This window comes from Phascolarctos cinereus, unplaced genomic scaffold (assembly GCF_003287225.1).
Source record: "Phascolarctos cinereus isolate Bilbo 61053 unplaced genomic scaffold, phaCin_HiC Scaffold_9;HRSCAF=440, whole genome shotgun sequence".
Taxonomy (NCBI): domain Eukaryota; kingdom Metazoa; phylum Chordata; class Mammalia; order Diprotodontia; family Phascolarctidae; genus Phascolarctos; species Phascolarctos cinereus.
In genome coordinates, this window is record NW_027556402.1 from 645,111 (window position 1) to 669,644 (window position 24,534).

Consider the following 24,534-nt stretch of genomic DNA (forward strand, 5'->3'; position numbering starts at 1 on the left):
TTATTCAGAAGACAAACAATACATTAATTATACATATTCCTTATTAATTATATTACAAAATAACATAAAAAAAGTGATAAAATTATACTTCAATTTGCTTTCAGAGTTCATTAGTTCTCTCTCTGGAGGTAGATAGCATTTTTTTTATGAGTTCTTTGGAATTGTCTTGGATCCTTGTTTTGATCAGAATAGCCAAGTCTTTCAAATTGATCATCATTACAACATTGCTGTTACTGTGCACAATGACTTCCTGGTTCTTATCACTTAACTTCCATCAGTTCATGTATGTTTTGCAGTGTATTTCTGAACTCCCCCCCCTTATCATTTTTTTTGTAGTATAACAGTACTCCATTACAATCATATGTTACAACTTATTCAGCATTTCTCCACTTGATGAGCTTCCCCTCAATTTCCAATTCTTTGCCAACATAAAAAGAGCTGCTATAAATATTTTTGTACACATAAGTCTTTTCCTTTGATTTCTTTGGGGGTACAGACCTAATAGTGGTGTTTCTGTGTCAAAAGGTACACACAGTTTTGGGCATAGTTCCAGATTGTTTTCCAGAATGAAAAACACTACCCCACCAACAGTTCATTCATGCACCTATTTTTCCTCACCCCTTCTAGCATTCATAATTTTGGATAGATGTGAGGTGGTACCTTAGATGTGTTTTAACTTGTCTTTCTCTAATGATTAATAATTTAGAGCATTTTTCATGTTTTGATTTTTTTCTTCTGAAAACTGCCTGCTTATATCCTTTGACCATTTATTATTTGGGGAATGGCTCTTATTATTATTATTATTCAATACATTTGACTTAGTTTCCTATATACTTGGGAAATAAGGCTTTTATCAGAGAAACTTGTAATTTTTTTTTATATTGTCCATGGCAACTTTTTGGCAAATATAGTTGCTCTGATTATTATCTCTTTTAGTTAGGCCTATATTCACTTTCATTTTTTCAGAGATCATGATAACTATCTCTGCCTTTTTTTACTTCAGTTGAAGCATAATTCATTCTGCTCCAGCCCCTTATTCTAACTTTGCACATGCCTTTCTGTTTCAAGTGTGTCTCACACAAAACAAGTTTTTGGATTCTTGTCTCTAATCCTTTCTTCAAGGGTGATCTCATCCCATTCACATTCACAGCTATGATTACTAACTGTATATTTCCCTCTATCTTATTTTCTTTTGTTTATCCATCTTTCTTTTTATCCTGTCACTCCTCAAAAGTCTGTTTTATTTCAAAATAATGCCTTCCTTAATCTGACCTTCCTTTTATCGCTCCTTCCCCATAATTCTTATGCTCTTCTCCTACCATTTCCTTATTGGGTAAGATAGATTCCTATACCCAATTGATTGTGCACACACACACATATACATATATATTCCTTCTTTGAAACAATTACAATGAGAGTGAGGTTGAAGTGATGCCTACCCCCCTATTTTGTCCTTCATTATAAAAGTTCCTCCTTAAGTGCTTTTATCATGAGAGAAAATTTTCCCCATTCTGCCTCTCATTTCCCACTTGTTCCAGTGCATCCCTCTTTCTTACTCTCACATTTTTTTGGGGAGATCATTCCAACATTAATAAACCCACACCTGCGTCTTCTGTCTGTGTATACTCCTTCTAACTGTCCTAATAATGATAAAGTTCTTAGGTGTTACATATATCATCTTCCCATATGGGAATGTAAAAAGTTTAACTCTATTGAGTCCCTTATGATTACTTTTTCATGTTTACCTCTCCTTTTTATTATTATCTTGAGTCTTCTCTTTGAATGTCAATTTTTCTATTAAGCTCCGGTCTTTTTTTTTTAATCAAGAATTCTTGAAATTCCTCTATTTCATTAACTTTACATTTTAATTTTTGCTGAAGGATTATACTCATTTTTGTGGGGTGTGATTTTTGTTGTAATACTAACTTCTTCACCTTCTGGAATATCATAATCTAAGCCCTCTACTCTTTTAATGTGGAAGCTGCTAAATCTTGTGTGATCCTGACTGTGCGTGCATGATATTTGAATTGTTTCTTTCTGGCTGCTTGAAATATTTTCTCCTTGACCTGGTAGCTCTGGAATTTAGCTATAACATTCCTGGAAATTTTCATTTTGGGATCTTTTTTGGAGATGATCAGTGGATTTTTTCTAATCCCAAATCTAGTGCTCTTTTCAGTATAACATGTTGCCTCTACATATTAATTTAGAGCCCAATCAAATGCATGTCAACACTTATGCACCATAGATTGTACATGTAAAGAGGACAAAAGTGATTCAATCATACATCATCAGCTGGAAATACCAATCAGGCAGTACCATTTTACCTTACCAGTGGAGAATAATCATAACAGTTTATATAATACTACTCCTACTCACCCAGCAATGATCTCTTAAAACATTATGGCTTACAGACTAAATAACATTTAATTATTTCACTCTCAGACATATACAGTATAGATAAATAAATGAAAAGATGTATGATGAATATTGGGGGAAAAGAATAGGTTTTTTTTTTTGTAAAGATGCAAGTCATGGTTTATTGAAATCAGTTCTTGATTTGTTAACCAGTCATTTTAAAACTCTTGTAGAGTTTTGTCATAATAATATTTTGTATATAGTTTATAATTGTCTTACTTTTGAAGGAGAAACCCTATCTGGCACCCATGTGCACAGTGAAAAATAACAGAATAATCCTTGGCTGTGCTGAAATTTGACATGTCACTGCTCTTGTTCCAATTATTAACTGTGACGATGATCTCTTACAAAATGTCCTTGTGAAACTAATTTGTTGATAATGAATTTCAAGTAAGGAGTAAGGCTAAAAGAATGTCTATTGCTCTTCATTCCATATTTAACACAATCATTGCCCTGAAAGAACTGATAAGTTTGGTGAAATTGAATTAATTTTCTTTCTAGTTACATTTCTTTGTAATGTTTTATCTTTTCATTCACAAAAAGCAAATTACTCATTTAGATGATTTCAATTAGAAGCATGCTTATACAAGCTACTATCAATTTGGAAAGAAAAAATACTCATATTTTCAAGGTGAAATTAATTTTGTTAAAGAGCAAAAAAATTCCACCAAAGTCCACCTTTAATGCTTTATTCAGACAGGGAGGTCACCAATTTTGGAAGCCAATTTCCACCTCTCTCAGGTAAAAAGTTCTACTTTATGATTATTGCCCTAAGAAAAGTCTAAGTATGGAGAGGCTCATCACCAGGTTTAGCTACAGAGTGATGAATTTGGGGGCAGCAGGAACTTTATAAGACTGGGCTATGAATCAGAAGAGGAAATACTCCCATCTACATAATTGGAGATGCCTGAAAAAGTGACACAAGAAGGGACTGGAAATAACTTAGTAAGCATAAAACATTGGGCTGTGATCAAGGCCACCAGTTTCAAATTGCTATCCAATAAAACAGAGGGTAATGGTGCCTACTGGTACCTTTCACCTGACTTTTTAGCACTCTTACTGGGTTTAACTAAACTGCTTTACTGGGTTACATGGTCAGCAAGATGGAAAATAAGTTATTTTCTATAAATTTCTTCACTCTTCAAACTTGAACCAAGGAATCATATGACAGATTTATAATGGTGAAAGATAAACCCACAGGCAAGATAAAAGCCTTCTCAACTGATACCAGAGAAGTGAATGACCTATAGGTCTCCCCTTAGTGCCCATCCCTAATGCCCTTCCACATACCTAGGGTAGCAAGCAGAAACAAACTTGAATGGGAATTAGTCCCTGGGTGGTGATCCTCTAAAACTGCAGGACTCTGCCCAAATATGACCCCTGACTCCCATTCCACAAGACATGTCAAGTTGTTGATTCTGTCCAGCCAATTGAAGGAAAGGAGAACAGTGAGAAAAACTGAAAAAAAAATGTTATAGCACAGGTGGCTACATCAGGCCTGAAAGAGAGGAGGAGACAGGAAAGCTAGCTGCAGCCTCCTCTCCTCATATCCTTGTTCTTATCTAGCTTTCTCAGGGCAGGGGCAGAAGACAAAAAAAAAATCCATATTCTTCATGAGAAGGTCAAGGAAGCTTTTGAGTCTGAAGATCAATAAAGAAGAAAGAGTAAGAAAGTGAATAAAGGTAAAGTAACAAGGAAAAGCCCCAAAACACTAAGGATATCAAGATACAAATATTCAGTAAAATCTGAACACACAGCAGATAAACAGAAATGACAACAAAAATATAAAGAACTGATAAAAATTACAAAGCAATATCAAAGGACGTCTAGCAAAGGTTATGATGTGATGAAAAATGAATGAATGGCACTAAATGAAAGGCAGAACATGGTGGACATCCCAGAGAGAAGAAACCTGGGAATGGATTGAATGAAATAAAATTGATAAAAGAAAAAAAATTAGAAATGCATTTGGGTTAAAAATTAAAGTTTTCAATGTAAAAAATATAACTCTCAAAGCAAAACAAACCAAAAACAAATAAACAACAAGCAAAAAATCCCTCCTAGAATTAACAAATTAGGAAAAATTGAATTGATTGTGGAAAAATCTTCCTATAAGTAGAGACTACAACAGGGAGATTTACAGATTTGAAATACAAAAATACTGAACCTGTGGGAAATTTGGCAGAAGAAAATGTGGAGTTGGGACCCTAGACCTGTCAAATAATCAGTCAACAGGGCTATAATATGCAATTCCAATATTTGAGGTACCACACTGTGTAAATGTTATTGTGGTCAATAATGTAATTTGTGCCAGAGAGGTTAAGAAGGATGATGATTAAGAAGAATCCACTGTATTTTCCCATTAGGAGATTGTTGTTAACTTTGGAGAAAGCAGTTTCATTTAAGTGATGATGTTGAAAAGACAGATTGTTGAGGGTTAAGGAGAGAGTGAGAGAAGAGGAGATTGAGGCATCACCTGGAGACAGCTCTTTTTTTCCAAAAAAGTTTGACTGAGAAAGGGAGAAGAGATAGAGATGTCCTACTAGCCATGCCTTTATCAATGTCCTGACCTATATTTTTTTCCCTATCAGTAGTGCATTCCTTCTTCACTCTCATTCATTCTTCAAACCTATAACATCTCCAATTTATTATTGGCTTTTCTCAACCAAGTTGTAAGACCCTACATTGGCCCACCATACTCCACTTGGTGGGAGAACATGGCTGTGAGATACACTTGGGTGTCTATTGTTTGAGTCTCCACTCATATGTACAAGCATTAAAATGCTTTGATTAAGCCAGGAAAAATGTATAATACTGAAATAATTCTTTGAAAAGAAGCAAAAAGAAAAAAATGTTAAAAACACATGGATTCAGTACAAATCAAAACGATTGATCATGAAGACAGGATGCACAGAGATATTTTAAGAAGTATAGTTCTCCCAGAGTTACGTGGGAAATCAAAACAACTTCAGAATACAGATGCCAAATCATAGATCAGGAAAAGCACAAGGGGAAGCTAGATGGCACAGTGGAAAAAGCACTGGCCCTGGATTCAGGAAGACCTGAGTTCAAATATGGCCTCAGACGCTTGACACTTACCAGCTGTTTGACCCTGGGAAAGTCACTTCCCCCCATTGCCTCACCAAAAAAAAAAATATGCACAGAATCCAGGAAGGGGATAGGCTAGGGCAGGGGAGAGAAAAGGTTAAGGGAACCCTACTCTTCCAGGATACAAAGTAGTTAAATTAAAAAATTCAATGACAAATGTCACAAGACGGCAGGAGAAAGACTTTCACATATGATGTGGATAAATAAAGGTGATTCTGAATTCAAGAGAAGTCATAGGAAGAAATTATAATAATATATTCCCCAAAGCTTAAGGGCTCAAATTGTTACCCAAAATTATATACCAAACAAAAGACTAATCACCATGGAAAAGATATCTGTTCAACACAAAAAGGCATTTAATTCATTTATGGAAAAAAAATTGTGAGCAGAATGGTAGACTATAGCTGTGTGACCCTACGCAAGTTACTCAACTTCTCACAATCAGTTTACTCATCAGTAAACTGTAAATAAAAAACACCCATGCCATTGGGTTATTGTGAAGATGAAATACAATAATATATGTAAAGCACTTTGAGTATGTTATATCACCATAGAAATGCTAGCTTTACTGTTACTATCATCATTATTGTTCAAAGCAGCAGCAGTAGTAATAAAGGCGATGAGTACAATCAATACAGAGAAGCCTGGAAAGACATGAAATGACATAAATTGAAGAAAGGAGACTCAAGAAAACATTCTACATGGCTACAACAATACGAGTGGAAAGATAAAGCAGAAAAATCACAGAGAATTAATAGTGGCCTCAAGGAAAAGATGTGAGAAGATAATCTACTCTGCCCCCCCCCCCCACTTCTGTACAGATTTGTGGCAGGCCATGACTGGAAAACATTGTAGCTATTGTCATTTTTCAAAAAAAAATATTGAGCAATTGTGCTGACTTATTTTTCCCCTTCTCTCTTTTTTTCTTTAAAAAAAAATCTTTGTAATATACAGTTATTCTCTGGGAGGAGGTAGGAGAGGAATACAAAAAGAAAGTGAGGCAATTAAAAAACTTGCCAAAACAAGTTTATAATCAAAAACAAACAAAAGATTGTAAGCACCATAAGAACACGGACTGTCTTAGCAGTGGCAGCAATGCATTCCTGGCTGTGCCTTTGAAGAGATCATTCTGGTCTTATTTAATGCTTATGCACAGTCTTTATTCGAGTGAGATTCCAGAGAGCACCCTCCTGCTGATTGGGAAGTATCCCTGAATGTGGAATCTGATGTGAATGAGCTGCCCAGGATGTTTTTAGTATGCCTCCCTTCAGATGTGGTTATAACTGAATCACCTTCCATCTGTGCTGAGGAAGGACCCACCTTCTGATCCCTCTGCAGGGCTGATCAGTGCTATCACTGCAATCTAGCCTCAGAACCACAGTTACAATGCTCATTAGCAGAAGTTTTAACAATTGTGTGATTATTTTTTTTTTCTTTAGAGTAGTTACTAGTGACTTCACAAGGGGCAGAAGTAGATGTGATTCCTCAAGGTTTCAGGTATACAAATAGAGCTGCTCATTAAGAGATTTTTCTGGTAGAGTTATTGCCACAAGTATCTAAATCCTCTGCAAGCAGGACATCATCCATAAAGGAGTTAATCATGATTGAGGATGAAAAGCTCATTAGAACCATTTCATTCCAAAAATTTGACAGCCACCATGACTGACAGTCAAAATATGTCCATATTTACTGGGAAGTCAAGTCAATAATGGTGAAGTAAAATTAGTAGGAGAAACATTAATGGGCTTAAGTTCATTAATCCGATTTAGTCCAAAAGTTTGGCAGACATTGTGACTGACAAGCAAATCTATCAGCATTTGCCAGAAGTCCCAATGAAAGGTGATTGAAGACAATTATTAGGAGATGCTCTACTAATGACCTGACACTTTCTGCAAGTCTGATCTGCAGACAATCCTCTTACTCATGCACATGTTAAGGTTGAAGCCTGCAACTGGATAAATATTTACAATCTGCACACTATGAGCAAGGAACTGGGAATGCAAAGATGTTGATGAAACAATGCTTTCAAAATAACCACAGAATGCATCTTGGAAACAGCCCATTGACAAGATGCTAATCTAAAATAAATGCACCCCAAAATCACATTTCACAGAAAATATGGGAGACTTAACCTAAATAAAAGGTGAAAGTCAATAGTCATTGTTGGGATGAACCAACACAGTTAAAAATCTTGATGTGATTCATGTTGATATACATAATTTTTCAACACACCACTTAAATGAACAAATAAGAACCAATGATAGAGTGTTCATATGGAGAACTAGAAAGTCCAGAATATCATGGGGAATATCGAGTAAGACATAAGGAAGAGATGGAGTTGGCAGATATCAAATTATATGACAAAGTAGCAAATAGTAAAAGACTATTAGAGAGCAGATGGCCAGAAAAAGGTCTTAGCCCAGCTTCTTATATCACGTATGCCAACAAATCACAAATGGATGAACATTCTCAATATAACAATGTCACCATGAAGAAGATGTGGCTTCACTCAACCTGTTAAGTTAGCACTTAGTGGAGCAAGTTTCAGCACATGGAAAATATGGGTTCACATGCGGGCTTTGCCATATACTAACTGGGTGCTCATGGTCAAGTCACATACCCGCTCAGAGTCATAGGGAATTCTCTTAGATTGTAAGTTACAGGATGGTTGCTGACCTGCATTTCGTAGGAGGATTTCCCCACAAGGACACCCCAAGCTCAAAGAAATCTCAAAAAAAGAAAAAAAATAATCATGCTATTAAAAAAAATTAGAAGAGACTCCTTCTTTCCCAAGTGTGGATAGGGGCAGGACTCATTAACAGATGTGGAATAAAGGATTTTAGAAGAGACAAAATAGACAATCTCAATTATATAAAATTAAAAATCAATTTAGCCAGAACAAGACAAATAAATATGAATCGGGAAAGAAATTGCTTAACCCAACTTTGAGAACTCTGACATAAAAAAAATCTACAGGAAGTTGACACAATCTAAACATTTAGGGTTATTTCTCATTAAAGTGATAGGCAAGCAAAGTGAATACAAAAGATATGCCAAAACTACACACAAGTTGTAATTCAAAAATATCTTTGCCTATGCATCAAATTGGCAAATATAGAAGCAATTACTGTCGGGGAGGTACGCAAATTCACATCTGGTTGAGTCCTTAATTGGTTCAGCCATTCAAGAAAATGACTTGGAATTCACAAGATCATCTATTTAGAACTATAAGGTACCTGAGAGGCCACATAGCCCTATCCCTGCATTTGATGAGGAACTAAGGCCCAGAGACACAACTTTCCAAAGATCACACATGTGGTCATCAGCAGAGCCACCATTCACATCTATGGAGAAGGAAATGGCAAACCACTCCAGTATCTTTATGAAGAAAACCCCAAGTGGGGTCATGAAGGGTTGGACATGACTGAACAAGAAACTTCACATCTCTGTCCTATGCCTCCAAATCCAGAATGATGCATTTCAATGAAGTAAGAAAACTTACCAAAGCATCCATATGCTTTAATGAAGCAAATGCACTACAAGCTTTATTCCCCAAGGAGGTCAGCAGCAACAATGAAGGGTCTTTTGGACAAAACTCTCATAACCTCATTATTTGAAATAGCAAAAAAATGGCAAACAACTTACCTCTCAAACATGAAATGGCTGAAACAGCAATAACTGGTTGTTCTTGTGCCTGAGGCAAAAACAGTGGATGAGAGTGAGGAGTTAGTGGCAACTGATTAAATAGATAAATGCAGGACAATGCATTCAGTAAGTGTGTATTGTGTGCAGAAGTCACTCAGACCTCAGAAGAGTCTATCCCATCCCTCCTCAGGTGTTGGGTGGGAGAAGATTAGATCACAGTTATGGGAACCTGGAGGTGATGGCTCAGGTTAAGGGGAAGGGTGAGATTCACACCATGGAGCCCAAGCCAGAAAAGTAAATCTGATGGTATGAAGTTCAGGACCCAAGGTTTCTGGACTCCTTTAAGAAGGAGGAAGCATGTCAGAAAATATCAGGGCTCAGATGTCGAGTTCTGATTGGCTTGACCTAGTTGTGGCTCTGGGCTGAACAAATAATGGTACTTGAATGCTACAAAATATTACTGCACAATAAGGAATGATGGCTAGGAAGAATTGAGAGGAATTGGGGAAAATAAGGATTAGGTGCCACAGAGTGAAGAAAGCAGAAATAGGAGAACAATTCACCATGCTCCCAATATGATAAATAACATAGTCACAGCAACATAAATGAAGGCAACATGAAAAAGCAAGGGAACTAGAGACAACTACAAGGGATGTTGGATGTTAGGTCCAAATGACTAGAGTTAAGACATACATTTGTACCAAGGATGCTGGTTAGTAGTTGTGCTTAATTGCCTTTGGAAAATGTATTTTGTGGTGCAGGGCTTGATATATTGTTTGTTTGTTTTTGGAGGGGGGGTGGAAGCTTGTTTCATTCTTTGTTGGGAAGTGGCTTCTGTGTATAAAAGACAGTATCTAAAAGATGCCTCCAAAGAGGTAGGGACCGGGTCTGCAATTTCATTGGTATAGGGAATTTCATGCAGTCCAGAATCTTCTTTCCACCCAACAGTTTTAGAGACCATTTACAGACAGTTGTTTGCATGTCGTCTCCCTCATTAAGACTGTGACATCCTTGAGAATCAAAAGTGTTTTGGTCTTGTTGTATATCTGTAGTGCTCAACACAATGCTTAGGACATACAAGTCACCTGATAAATGCCTGGTGACTTGACCTGTCTAGAGAGTGGAACCTTAGAGTATTGACAGGTGAAGTGACTTCTCCTGAGTCACAAAGAGGCAATGAGGTAGCATGGTGGTTAGAATGCTTGACCTGGAGTCAGCAAGACTCAGTGCAAATCGTGCCTCAGACACTGACCAGTTGTGTGATTCTGGGAAAGTCATTTAACTGCTATCTGCCTCAGTTTTTTCATTTGTAACATGGAGATAATAATGGCACCTTCCTCCCAGGGTTCTTGTGAGGAATAAATGACATAATATTTGTAAGCTCTTTGTAAACCTTAAAACATAACATAAATGCCAGCAATTATTATTCATAGAACAGTAAAAAGCATAGGAACAAATGAACCTTGCTTTAATATGGTAAACAGTATTTATAAACAAATATAGCACAATGTATAATGGAGAAATGCTAGAAGTCTTTCCAAGAGAATCAGAAGTAATAACACCAATAATAATAATAATAATAATAGTCAAGAACACGTATATAACATTTAATGTTAACACAGTACTTTATAAATATTATTTCATCTGTTTAAGGAAAAGCTACAAGTCTGTTGTCATTCTTATTTGATATAGTCAAAGAAATGCAGGCATTAGAAGAAGAGAAGAAAAAAAATTGAAAGAATATATACAGCCAAACAAGAAATGTATTAATCTCAATTTGCAGATGATAGGGTTCTGTACTTAGGGAACCCTAGAGATTCAATTAAAAGTAATTGAACAGTAACTTCAGTAAAGTAGCAGGATATAAAATAAACCCACAAGAACCATCATTCTTTGTGTATATTACTAGCAATACTCAGCAATAAGAGACAGGAAGGGAAATTCCATTCAATATAACTGCAGAAAGTCCAAAATAGCTGGGAGTCTACCAACCAAGACATGATCTGAACTGATGTAGAAGGAACTACAAAGCACTCTTTAAAGAAATAAAGCAAGGCATAAATAATTGTAGTGCTATAAGCTGCCCATGCTTCAGCCAGGTCAACATAAATTAAAAGGATAATACTTCCTAAATTATTTTATAGATTTAGTACCATTCCAGTCAAACAACCAACAGTTTACTTTTTTTCCCCCACAAATACACAAACATAATAACCTTGTGGAATAAAATAATCCACAAATTATTGTGGAAGAAAAGATACTTAAGATCTCAAGAGAAACAATGGTGGTGGTGGTGATGGGAAGTAGGAAGAAAAAGTGCCTAGCAATATCAAAACAGACTATAAAGCTGACATTGACAGTATTTGGTATATGTTTAAAACAATTAGGAAAGTTGACCAGTAGAATAGATTAGATAAGCAAGACTCAGAAGCAATCAGACAGTGCCATAGTGTTTGATATACCAGGATATACCAGGACACCAAATGCTGGAGTTGGGATTCAGTATTTGACAAAAAACTGCTGGGGAAATTATAAAGCAGTCTGGAAGAAGTTGTGTAGAGTGAGTCAGGCAGTCAAAATAGCATTTATGTCCCTGCCTCCAAGGAGCTCATAGTCTTATAGAGGAGTCAGCCTCTACATAACGGTGTATATGCCAAATATTGATTGGATATATTGGGGATTCTCAATAGAAGAAAAGCATGCACATGAAGGCTTCTTGGAGAAGGTGGGATTTTAACTGGGACTAAAAGGAAGCCAGGAAAGTGAGGAGGGAGAGAATTGTAGGGATAAAGGCCAGCCAGTGAAAAAGGCCAGAGTTCAGGATCTGGAGAGTCATGTGAGAGGAAAAGTAAGGGGAGGGTCATGGAATAAGGTGAGAAAAGACTGGATATGGAGCAAGGAGCCAGGTAATGAAGGACTTTAAAAGCCAAACACTGGATTTAAAATTTGATCCCATGGTGACAGGAATCCACTGGATGTGATTAGAGAGGTGTGTACATGGTCAGGTCTGAGATGAAGGAAAATCACTTTGGCCGCTGAGTAGAGGACAGACAAGAGTGGAGAGAGACTCAGGCAAGGAGACTCTCTTACTCACTGTTGTGGTTTGTTCTTCATTTTGAAAGAGGACCAGTGAGTTCACGAGGAGTTTTCTTGACTTGCTCATGAATTGGATTTAAATGAGGCAAAGTCACTCAAAGTCATCAGCCTCACTCTCTCTTCCAGAGTCATTGAAATCTAGTGGTAAGACAAAAGTCAGGGCAGCTGGGGATGGCCTGGGATGAAAAGAATGACCGTAGCATCATCATCAATGTGTGAGCTGATGAGGGCATGCACCAGATTGGTGATAGCATCACAGAAGAGAAAGAGGAGTATGGAAAAGATGTTATAAAGGGAGAAACAACAGGTCTTGACAAATTGGATATGAGGGACAAGAAAATGAGGAGATGAGGATGATGACTAAGTTTTGATCCTGGGAATTGGGAGAATGATTGTATTTTCTCTCAACAGTAATGGGGAAGTTAGAAGGTAGGGAGGGACAGGGGTGGGAAACCTGTGGTCTTGAGGCCACACATGGCCTTCTAGGTACTTGAATACATTCTTTTGACCGAGTCCAAGTTTTACAGAACAAATCCTTTTCTTAAGGAGATTTATTCTGTGAAGTTTGGACTCAGTCAAAGGGCTGCACTTGAGGACCTAGAGGGCCACATGTGGCCTCAAGGCTGCAGGTTCCCCACCTGTGGTTTAGGAGGGAAAATAATGAGTTCCACTTTGTACATGTTTAGTTTAAGATATCTCCAGGATATCCAGTTCAAAATGTCTAAAAGACAGTGTGAGAGGCAAGGAGGTCAGTAGGGAAGTCAGTGCTGGTCAAGGAGAACCGAGAGTCACTTGATAGAGATGATGATTGTAACCACAACATCTTATAAGCTCATCAAGTGAAATAATATAGGAGGAGATGTAAAGGCCCAAAACAGCCCTTGGGGGCATTCAAGTTTAGAGGGCATGATCTGGAAGATGTTGGTGAGTCATTTCAGTCATGTCTGACACTTTGTGATCCCATTTGGGGTTTTCTGGCAAAGATACTGGAGTGGATTGCCATTTCCTTCTCCAACTCATTTTATAGATGAGGAAGCTGAGACAAACAAGGTTAAAACTCAGGGTCACATAGCTAATAAGTTTCTGGGGCCAGATTTGAACTCTGGTCTTTTTGACTCCAGGCCCCATCTTCTTTCCATTGCCACCTAGATGGAAGAGGGTCTAGCAAATGAGACTGAGGAGTAGTGTTCAGATAGGTTGAAGAAGAACCAGGAGAGAGCAATGTCAGAACAATCTAGAAAGAGGAGAGTATAAGAACTCACTGTTTGACCGCAACTGTTGGGAAAACTGGAAAGTGGTTTGGCAGAAACTAGGTATAGACCAACATCTTACATCAGACATTAAGATAAGGTCAAAATGAGGACATGATTTAGACTTAAAGGGTAATGTCATAAGCAAATCAGGAGAGCAAAGAATAGTTTATCTGTTAGGTCTATGGATAAGGGGAGAATTTATAAACAAGGAAGAGAAAGGGCATTATGATATGTAAAATGTATAATTTTGATTATATCAAATCAAAGAGGATTTTTGCAAAAAGAAAACCAATGCAAACAAGATTAGAAGGAAAGCAGAAAGGTAGGAAACAATTTTTATAGCAAATGTTTCAGATAAAGGTCTCATTTCTCAAATATAGAGAGAAATTAGTCAAATTTATAAGAATATAAATCATTCCCCAGTTGACAAATGATCAAAGGACATGAACAGGTAGTTTTCAGATGAAGAAATCAAAGCTATATATAGTCATATAAAAAAAGCTCTAAATCACTATTGATTAGAGAAATGCAAATTAAAATAATTCTGAGGTACCACTCCACACCTGTCAGATTGGTTAATATGACAGAAAGGGAAAATGATAAATGTCAGAGGGGATGTAGGAAAAGTGGGACATTAATGCACCATTGGTGGAGTTGTGAACTGATCCAAACATTCTGGAGAGCGCTATGGAACTATGTCCAAAGGACAATCAAAGTGTGCATACTCTTTGAATCAGCAAATTCACTACTAGGGTTACATTTTAAAGATATTTAAAAAAGGGGGAAAGATCTATTTGTACAAACATTTATAGCACCTGTTTTTGTGTTGGCAAAAATTTGGAAATTAGGAAAATGTCCCTCAATTGGGGAATGGCTGAACAAGTTGTGATATATAAGTCTAAAGTAATACTATTATGCTATAAGAAATGATAAGCAAGCTGATTTCAGAAAAACCTTGAAAGGTTACATGAACTGATTCAAAGTGAAATGAGCAGAACCAGGAGAACATTGTACACAGTAACAGCAATATTGTACAATGATCAACTGTGAATCTCTTAGCTATTCTCAGCAATGCAATGGCCCAAGACAATCCCAAAAGACTCATGTTGGAAAATGCAATCCATATCCAGAGAAAGAACTGATGGAGTCTGAATGCAGATCAAAGAATACTCTTTTACTTCTTTTTTTTTTGTTTTTCCTTTTTGTTCTGTCTTATTCTTTTACAACATGACTAATATGGAAATATGTTTTACATGACTGCACATATACAATCTACGTCAACTTGCTCACCATCTTAGAGAGGGGGGAAGTAAGGAAGGGAGGGAAAAACTGGAACTCAAAATTTCTAAAAATGAAGTGTTAAAAACTCTCTTTACATGTAATTGGACAAAATATATTTAAAGAATTTTTTTAAAAAAGGTCTGTTATAGAATTTCCCCAGGAACAAAGTCAAGTTCATTGGATTATGGTTTGTAGGCTCTGTTTTTTTCTTCTCTCTATTTTTTTTTAAACTGAACATTTGCCTTTCTCCTGTCTTGAAGAACCTCTCCTGATTTCCATGATCTTTCAAATATTGGTGACAGTAGGGATTCTGCTCCTCCCTCTACCTGCCTGGCTAGCCTACATCCTTTTTTTTTAAAATCTTAAATCTCCTCAGCCATATTTCTGATATGTCTTCCCATATAAACTGGGGGTGGGAAAAGAATAAGAAAATAAAATGATATATCATTCTCTTACAAATTATAAACACACTAGCCATAAGAGAGGCTAAAATTATTTTTTCCCTAAAAAACAAAGAAAAAGTTCCCAGAGACTCATGCTATTTTATCTCTTTCTCAAAAAAAATGTTTTTTTTCCAAATACACACAACACTCAGAAAAAATCTAGGAATTTGATTAAATTTGTCTTTGAGGAAAAAAGCAGCACAGGACAGAGGGGCAAAGAGGTTTGTATGTAGTAATTCAAGTTATTTTTCCTGCTTGGGAGATAACATGAGACAGTATCTTTCAATTTTCTGCTACCTTTTTATAGAGTTAAGAAATTCATATCATTTCACTTTATTCAGTGTTTCCTACAAAAATCACTGACATATGATAACATATGGAGAACACCCTTTCATTAATGACAAACACTTGGGGATTTTGTTTCTAATTTATCAGGGAGGGAAAAAGGACCAAGCAATCCCAAACCATTTTTCCTCACAGTTGCCATCACCTGGCAGAGCCATTGCTTTAACTCAGTTAATTTTGTTCCCTTTTGAAGTCTTCAATTTTCTACTAAAAATTAGAGAAATTTAAGAAAAAATGGGGGCAGCTAGGTAGTGCAGTGGATAGAATGCCAGACTCAGAGTCAGGAAGACTTATCTTCCTGAGTTCAAATCTGGCCTCAGACACTTCCCAACTGTGTGACCCAGGGTAAGTCACTTCATCTTGTTTGCCTCAGTTGCTCATCTGTAAAATGAGCTGGAGAAAGAAATGGTAAACCCACTCCAGTATATTTTCTAAGAAAGCCCCCAATGGGTTCATGAAGAGTCAAACATGACTGAAAAATGGCTAAAAGTAGGAAGCAAGGGGGAAAAAAATGACCTGCCAGACAGCAAAATGTCAAATTTCACAAAATAACAGCACATGTTCAGGTTCAGTGTGTTTTGGAGAGTAGGTACTGAGTTCAAGAACATCAAGGGAATCAATGAAAAAAAAAGTAAAGGAAGGGCCAGATTTCAAATGATACTACAAAGTGGTAATCATTGGAACCATTTAACAATAGACAGAAAACAGAGGGTCTGATCAATGGAATACATTAGATATAATATATATATATATATATATATATATATATATATGTATATATGTAGATGCAAATGAGCATAGAAACTACTGTTTGATTAACCCAAAAATCCCAGCTTTTGGAACAAGAATTCACTACATGACCAAAATTGTTGGGAAAATTGGAAAACAGTCTGACAGACAGTAAGCACAGACTAACAGCTCATGCCATATGTCAAGAGCTCAAAAGGAGTGCATGACTTAGACATAAAGGGTGATATGATAAGCGAATTAGGGGAGCATGGAAAAAAATTATCTGTCAGATGAATGGATAAGGAAAGAGTTCATGATGAAATGAGATAGAGAGGATTACAGGTAGTAAGATAGATAATTTTGATTTCATTAAACTTAGAAGGTTTTGCACCAATAAAACCAATGCAGTCAAAAGTAAAAACAAAGCAGTAAACTTGGAAAAATTTGCTTACAGTGTTTCACTGATAAAGGTCTTATTTCTGAAAGATATAGGGAACTGAACCAAATTTATAAGAATAAGATCTATTTCCCATTGAGAATTGTACAAAGGATAGAAACAGGTAGTTTTCAGAAGAAAAAAATTAAAGCTAAAATAATTATATGAAAAAAATCTAAATCACTAATAATTAGAGAAATGCCAATTAAAACAACTCCAAGGTACCACCTCATAACCCATCATATTGGCTAAGGTGGCAGAAAAAGAAAATGACATTCTGGAGAGGGTGTAGAAAAATTGGTACACTAATGCATATTTGTTGAATTTAGAAACTGGTCCAGCCAGCATGGAGAACAAGGAACTGTGCCCAAAGAGCCATAAAATCCTGTGTACCTTTTGACCCATCAATACTGCCACCTTATACAACTCAAAGAGAAAGAAAAAGGAAAAGGATCCATATATACAAAAAGATTTACAACAACTCTTTTTGTAGTGGCAAAGAACTGGAGACTAAATGGATGTCCACCAACTGAGGAATGGCTGAACAAGCAGTGGTGCCTGACTGTGATGGAATACTATTGTGCTATATAAAAAGATGAAGGGGGTATTCTCAGAAAAATCTGGAAAGAATAATATGAGTTGATGCAAAGTGAATCAAACAAACCAATAGAACAATGTACACAGTAAGAACAACATTGCTATGATAATTAACTGTGAAAGACTTAGCCACTCTGGTCAATAAATGATCCACAACAGTCCCAAAAGATTCATGATGAAAAATGATACCCACCTTTGGAGAGAGGAGTTATGATTCTGAGCACAAGTTGAAGTAAATTTCTTCTCTATATTTTTCCTTCCTTGATTCATTTATTTTTTGCAGCAGGGCTAATGTCAGAATATTTTTAACATGACTTCATATATATGATAGATATGGCATTTCTTGACTTCTCAATGGGTGGGAGAGAAATTGGAGTTGAAAGTAAGTTTTTAAAAAGGTGGAGGAATAGCGAGTGGACTTGTGAATTCATTGGTCCAAGGAACTCCTGAATAAAGAAATGCCTGTTTGGATTGGTGATTTTCTACAACTTAGGGTTTTAGATGTTTGCCTAGGCAGTGAGAAGTTAGTGGTCTGCCCAAGGTCATACACTCAATATGTTTCAGAAGTAGGACTTTAGCCCAGTCCTTGCTGGCTCTGAAAACAGCCATTTATCCATGATGTCTCTTCCCAGTCTTGCCCTAAGCCATTCCATCTCAAATAAGGCCATCACTGCCATCTCTTCCCCATGATAACCTCTGTGATACTATTGGGTAACTCAACTCAGATAGGCCAGATTTGGCCTTATCTTGGTAGGGTACAATAAGTACGTACATACATGCATGCATGTATACATACACACAACACACATGCATACTTATGTACACATAATATATCTATATATACTCACAAATTTCTTTTCATATGTGACCGAACAATTGCTACCCCAGAATGCACAACTGCTTTCTTCCAAAAATATGGTGATTGTTTTTCTCAGAACACCGAAGTGACTTTATGCCCCAGACAGGTGAACAAGGCCATCATTCCTACATATGCATACCATGTGTATGCATTTGTCCAAACACGATTAAGGCCAGAACATCAGCTGAACTTACATATGCTTTTGTACAAAGCATGTTGCAAGAACAAGAGGATATGTGACCTCCATTTGAACCTGGATGGTAGGTTATTTTTAAAAAGTACCTCAAAGAAAATGATGGCAGTGTGCCACCACTCCTCACTTTGGACTTTTCCACCTCCTCCCCAACAGTTTTTTCTCCAGCATAGGTTATTCACCTTACTCCCCTCACCCTCTACATGATACCTACCAGCTTGCCTTCATGTTTAGTCTTGTTAGAATGTATGGTCCTTGAGTGCAGGGACTCTCTCGATTGCTTATATTCACATTCCCAATGCTTAGTACAGTGCTTAGTAAACTGATCCTTGAAGGACATGACACGTGGCCTGTTCAACATTCTGGTTGGTCTTCTACTGACACTATGAAGTTTGTTATCATCCTTCATAAATTACTGTGTATAGAATTCAATATGGTCCTTTAGATGGAGTTTAAAGAAGAGGTCAGTGTATAGAAGGCCGATCTATCATCTAATTATTCTTGGGAGATGGACCCTTCTGTTGTCTAATCCTACTTTCTATATTTCCTGAATCCTGTACTTGTGAAGGTACCATTACAATCATCATGGTCATCATCATTGTCATCATTGTCATCATCACCATCATCATCATCATCACCATCATTATCATCATCATCATCTTCACCATCATCATCATCACCATTATCATCACCACCACCACCACCATCATCATCATCATCATCATCATCATCACCATTATCACCATCATCATTATCATCAAATTTGGGAAGTATATTCCAGAACATAAAGCTAGTTGTTCTTGAACCTGGGCCTAGCTAGGTTACTAGAAAACTTGAAAAGAGTAGAAGAGGGAAGCAGGGTGGGGAATACCCAGAGCCCTGTCTACTGGGTATGTTATGTTCCTAAAGATGCTAAAGCAGTTAACAGAAAATGAGCCTGCTTGCTTCTCTATGGAATAGCAGAAAGCAGAACTAGTGGAAATGGCTGAATTCACTACTACATGCGATTCTAGCAGTCAGCACACCTGAATGCCAGGTGACTAGGGGTGGGTCAATTTTAAGATATTAGGAGAAAGGATAGCTAAGTTCTTATCAGTTAAAACTTTATAGGGAAAAACAGCCCAGGAGAAATAAGAGGTTCTCATGGAATTCTAAAGAGGCAGATAGAAATAATTCCACTGTGGAGGAAAAGAAGTTGACTAATGAAAATAATAAGCACGCATGCAGGGCTGACCATTCAACTTTTCTTTAAAATAGAGCTTATGGTATGATCTGAAAACAGAATTACTTAGGAAAGAGCACCCTATGTAGAAAAAATGAATTCCTGGCAAAACTGGAAAGGGGTCTAGCAGAATTTAAAACACTATATACCATTTATCATATCACACACACACAAAGGATATTTGAACTCAATATTAAAGATCTTATAAAAATTTAAGTAATTTAGATCATGCACCTTTCATCTCTATGGCTAGTAAATTGCTAAGTAAACAAGGGGTAGCAGTGAATACAAAAAAGACAAAGGAGATAATTTTGATTATATGAAACTGAAAAAATTTCCTAATCAATAAACGTTTATTAAGCCTCTACTATGTGCCAGGTACTGTACTAAGCACTGGGGATACAAAAAGACTCAAAAAGACACTACCAGGTCTCAAGAAGTTTATAATCTAGTGGATAATGATGAATAGGACAGGAAAAGAAACAACCAACTGGGAAAAATAAAACATTTTGATAAGGGTCCAATATCCACGATACATAGGGAAATGATGAAGATAAACAGAGCAAAAGCCATTGAGTAGTGAAAGGACATGAAGGAATAGTTCACAACTATGCCGAAGGGGCTATAAAATTGTGCACACTCTTTGATCCAGCAATACCACTACTAGGTCTGTATCTGAAAGAGATCATAAAAAAAGGAAAAGGACCCACATTTACAAAAATATTTATAGCAGCTCTTTCTGTGGTAGCAATGAATTGGAAACTGAGGAGATGCTCATCAATTGGGGAATGGCTGAAAAAGTTGTGGTATATGGACGTAATGGAATATTATTGTGCTATAAGAAATGATGAGCAGGCAGACTTCAGAGAAACCTGGAAAGACTTTGATGAACTGCTGCTAAGTGAAGTGAGCAGAACCAGGGGAACATTGTATAAGGTAACAGCCACATTGTGTGATGATGAGCCATGATAGACTTATTTCTTCTTAACAATACAATGAGCTTAGACAATTCCAAAAGATTTATAATGGAAAATGCTATCCCCATCCAGAGAAAGAACTATGGAGTCTGCATTCAGACTGAAGCATACTATTTTGACTTGGGGTTTTTTTTGTTTTTTTCTTCCTTGTTTTTTCCTTTTTTTATGATTCTTCTTTCACAATATGACTAATGTGGAAATATGATTAATATAACTGTACATGTATTGCCTATATCAGATTGCTTGCTGTCTTGGGGAAGGGGAGAGCAAAGGGAAGAAGGGAGAAAAATTTAGAACTTATAAATCTTATAAAAGTGAATGTTGGAAACTATCTTTATATGTAATTAGAAAAATGCTATTAAGTGGAAAAAAGGAATAGTTCACAAAAGAATACATGAAAACTATTAAAAACCATATAAAATGTTCCAAATCATTAAAAAATAAGAGAGACATACATTAAAACAACCTTAGGTTTCACTTTGCATTCAGCAAATAGGTAAGGATGTAAAAAATAGAAATAGTCAGTTTTGGACAATTGTGGATAAACAGGAACATTTAAACACAGCTGGTGGGAAAATGATTTGGTCCAGAAATTTTGGAAAACAATGTGGAATTATGATAATTTTTTTTAAATTACTGATTCTATTTCTAGCCCTATATAACAAAGCGGTCAATGATAAAAAGATGGGCCCATTTACACCAAAGTATTTATATCAGCACCTTTTTTGGGCAATAAAGGACTTGAAACAAAGTAGATTTCCATTGATTGGGTAATGGCTAAACAAGTTGTGGTAAAGGAATGGAATGAATGGAATATTTCTGTGATTTAACAATGAACATATTCAATACTGAGGTGCTGTGAGGTTATATCTTATTGTCAGTAGACTGGAATAAATGACAAAAAACTGAAAACTGATTACAGGAAGGGCTTTTGAAGGACAAGAATAATAATATGCAATTACTGGAGCTATGAATTGGTTGGACCATTTTGAAAAGCAATTTGAAAAAATACTCCCAAAGTTGTCAAACCGTGTATATTCTCTGACCCAGCAATACCACTACCAGACTTACACCCTGAAAAGAAAAAAAAAGATGGAGTATAAGGACAAAGATGTACAAAAACCATTTTTTTATACCATTTTTAATTGGAGTAAAGAATTGAACACTGAGGAGGTATCCATTGGAGGATGGCTCATCAAATTATGGCATATGAATGTAATAGAATATTATCATACTCTAAGAAATGAAAAATGATAAGAGATTCAGAGAAACCTGAGCAGACTGTATCAACCAATAGAGAGAGAGAGAGAGAGAGAGAGAGAGAGAGAGAGAGAGAGAGAGAGAGATGAATAGAGGTAGAAGAACAATTTATTTAATAACTATGGTATTTTAAAGGGAAAGTATTTTGAAAGATTTCAGAACTCTAATCATTCTGGTGACTGGTAAAGACTACAGCAGACTGATGAGGAAGCATGATTTCTAGCCCTTGATAGAAAGATGGTGTATATGTATGTATGTATGCATATATATATATATATATATATATATATATATATATATATATATATATATATATATATATATATATATATATATATATATTGTTATTAGAGAAGGCTTGCCCTATCTGGAAGTGTAGGACTTGGGGAGGGAAGTGATAAGGTAGTAACAGTGATGCTAAAAAAAGGAAAAAGAAAAAAGGGATCAATGAAACACAAAATAGAGAAAATATAAAGAAATTCAGAAAGGGACAGACAAGCAGAGCCATATGGTCATGACCATGTTAAATTTAATATGTACTTAAAAAAACAATATACATGTAATAGATCCACAGTTTCATATACAATCTTTTCTTTCTGTCCCTTATTTGTGGAAATGCGCATATTTATTGCTATTTGACAAGTTCACTATATGTTTTATAGAAAAAACAGAACATAGAAAGAGTCTTTAAGGCATTGACCAAAAGTTAAGTCATCAGAAGCCAAATTGTGTAGACACTGGGCTTAATTATAGAATGCAAAGGTGGTCAGATGTGGCAGAACTTTTGGACAGACTTGGGGGGGTCCACAGACCAAAAAAAGTTTCATATCCTGTTTATTCATTAACTTTTATTTCCTTGTTAAATGCTAGGAATTCCAAGTAAGTTTCTACAATTTCTTTCACACATTTATTTATTTATTTATTTATTTATTTTTGTTGTCATATATTATTGTTTATAGTTTTAATGAAATCAATACTTTTTTTCTGAGAGGTACTTAGAAAAAAGTATCATCACATCCTTCATGCCTATTATGACCATTAAAAATTGAACATGTATAGACATATTCAGTGTTTCCTAACTTGCAAAGAAAACAAAACTTGATGGTTACAAACATTTTAAAGCAAACCGAAGTTTTGTTTTTGACTTAGATATCAGCCAGTGCCATATTAATATCATGATGAAATCCATCATAAACAGACAGTCATATCCAGTATAGTCATGGAATTCCACCATTCTTCTGCAGTATTAAGATTGTAACTACTGATGAAAACTGAAAGGGACAGCTGAGTTGTCTTTGATGAAACAGCAGAGAGATATAGGGTTGTGTCTGTACTTACCACAGTGAAATTCATCACTTTCAATATCCATATCGTCATGGCTAAGTTAACAATTGCAGTAACCAGAAGCAGGAGGACAAAAAAGTATAAGCACCTCTTCCTCCATCCATAAATTCCGACCGGATAAAATTGAGGATTCTCCGTTTGGGGCAGGTGATTCTGCTGTGTTGCCAATATGTACTGTTCTCGTGTCATCTGTAAGGGCGTAAAGACATCATCAGAAAAGAAAATCCGCAACAAGTTTCATGTGAGCAATTTGGAGTTTCTATAAAGTGGATCTCTATATCACGCTCAGAGTGAGTATCTGGCCCAAAGGTAACTCCTGAAGGGTGTTGGAATCAGTAAAATTGAAAACACTTGATACATGTCAGTGACTCTCACTATGATGATTATTCAGTTAGTATCTGTCACATTGCCTCAAACAATTAATATCACAGGCACTTTGGAGAAGTTCTATTATTTGACGATGGCAATTTTAGAAATTATATACAATTTCCAACTGCTGTTCTCTTCCTGTCCTGAATCTCAGAAATTAAAGAATTAAAGATTGTTTGAGTTGGAAGGGACTAGGAATCCCTAGTCAAATCGAGTTTTATTTAGAAGTGCAGAAGCTGAGTCATCCCAAGGAAGTAATTTACCCAGAATAGATCATCAGGCAGAGATGTGACCAGAACCTAGATCTACTGACTTCTAGTGTAGTTTTCTTTCCTTTTGACCACACTGCCTTGATGGAGCATTTACTCCTGTCCCCACCATCCTCTAAAAATCCCACCATGTTAACTATGGCAGAAGAACTAGTATGTCACACTTCTCCTAGGGATATCACCACCCATATTTGCCCAACCTCCTGGGTAGGTATTGATTAACAATACGTCCAATGCATAAAGGTCTATCTCCAATCAATTAGCATCTATTAGCTCAGCACAGGACATACAGATACAGCTAACTATCTCTAAAATGAGGAATCATGACAATTTATTTTCATACAGATTGACATATTAACGAAAAGAATGAAACTGGCTCTCATGGAACTTCCATTTGGAGGGCAGGAAGAGACAATAGACATTCCCTTATTCTGTAACAAGTAGGTACAGAATAAATACAAGGCAGCTAAATATAAGGTTCTTTGGGGGGCACTATGAGCTGGGGGGAATAAAGAAAGACTTCAGGCAGAAGGTAATGATTGAGAAAGATTGCAAATGAAGAGAAGGATTCTGAGGAGCAGGTGAGGAGGGCAAGCTTCTTAGAGGAATAAGTTGAAATAGGTACAAGAAAATCATCTGAGTATCCATAAGAAGCACTGGGGGGGGGGAAGCATCTATCCCAGTTTGTGTGTA

At 36.3% G+C, this 24,534-nt stretch overlaps 1 protein-coding gene across 1 annotated transcript in view; it reads right to left on the reverse strand.

Moving 5' to 3' along the window:
- SGCZ (sarcoglycan zeta) overlaps positions 1 to 24,534 on the reverse strand; it is a 541,542-nt gene that overhangs the window by 90,882 nt on the left and 426,126 nt on the right. The window contains exon 3 of the mRNA XM_078148100.1: positions 23,198 to 23,392. Coding sequence (XP_078004226.1) covers positions 23,198 to 23,392 — 195 coding nt within the window. The remainder of the gene's footprint in view (positions 1 to 23,197; positions 23,393 to 24,534) is intronic.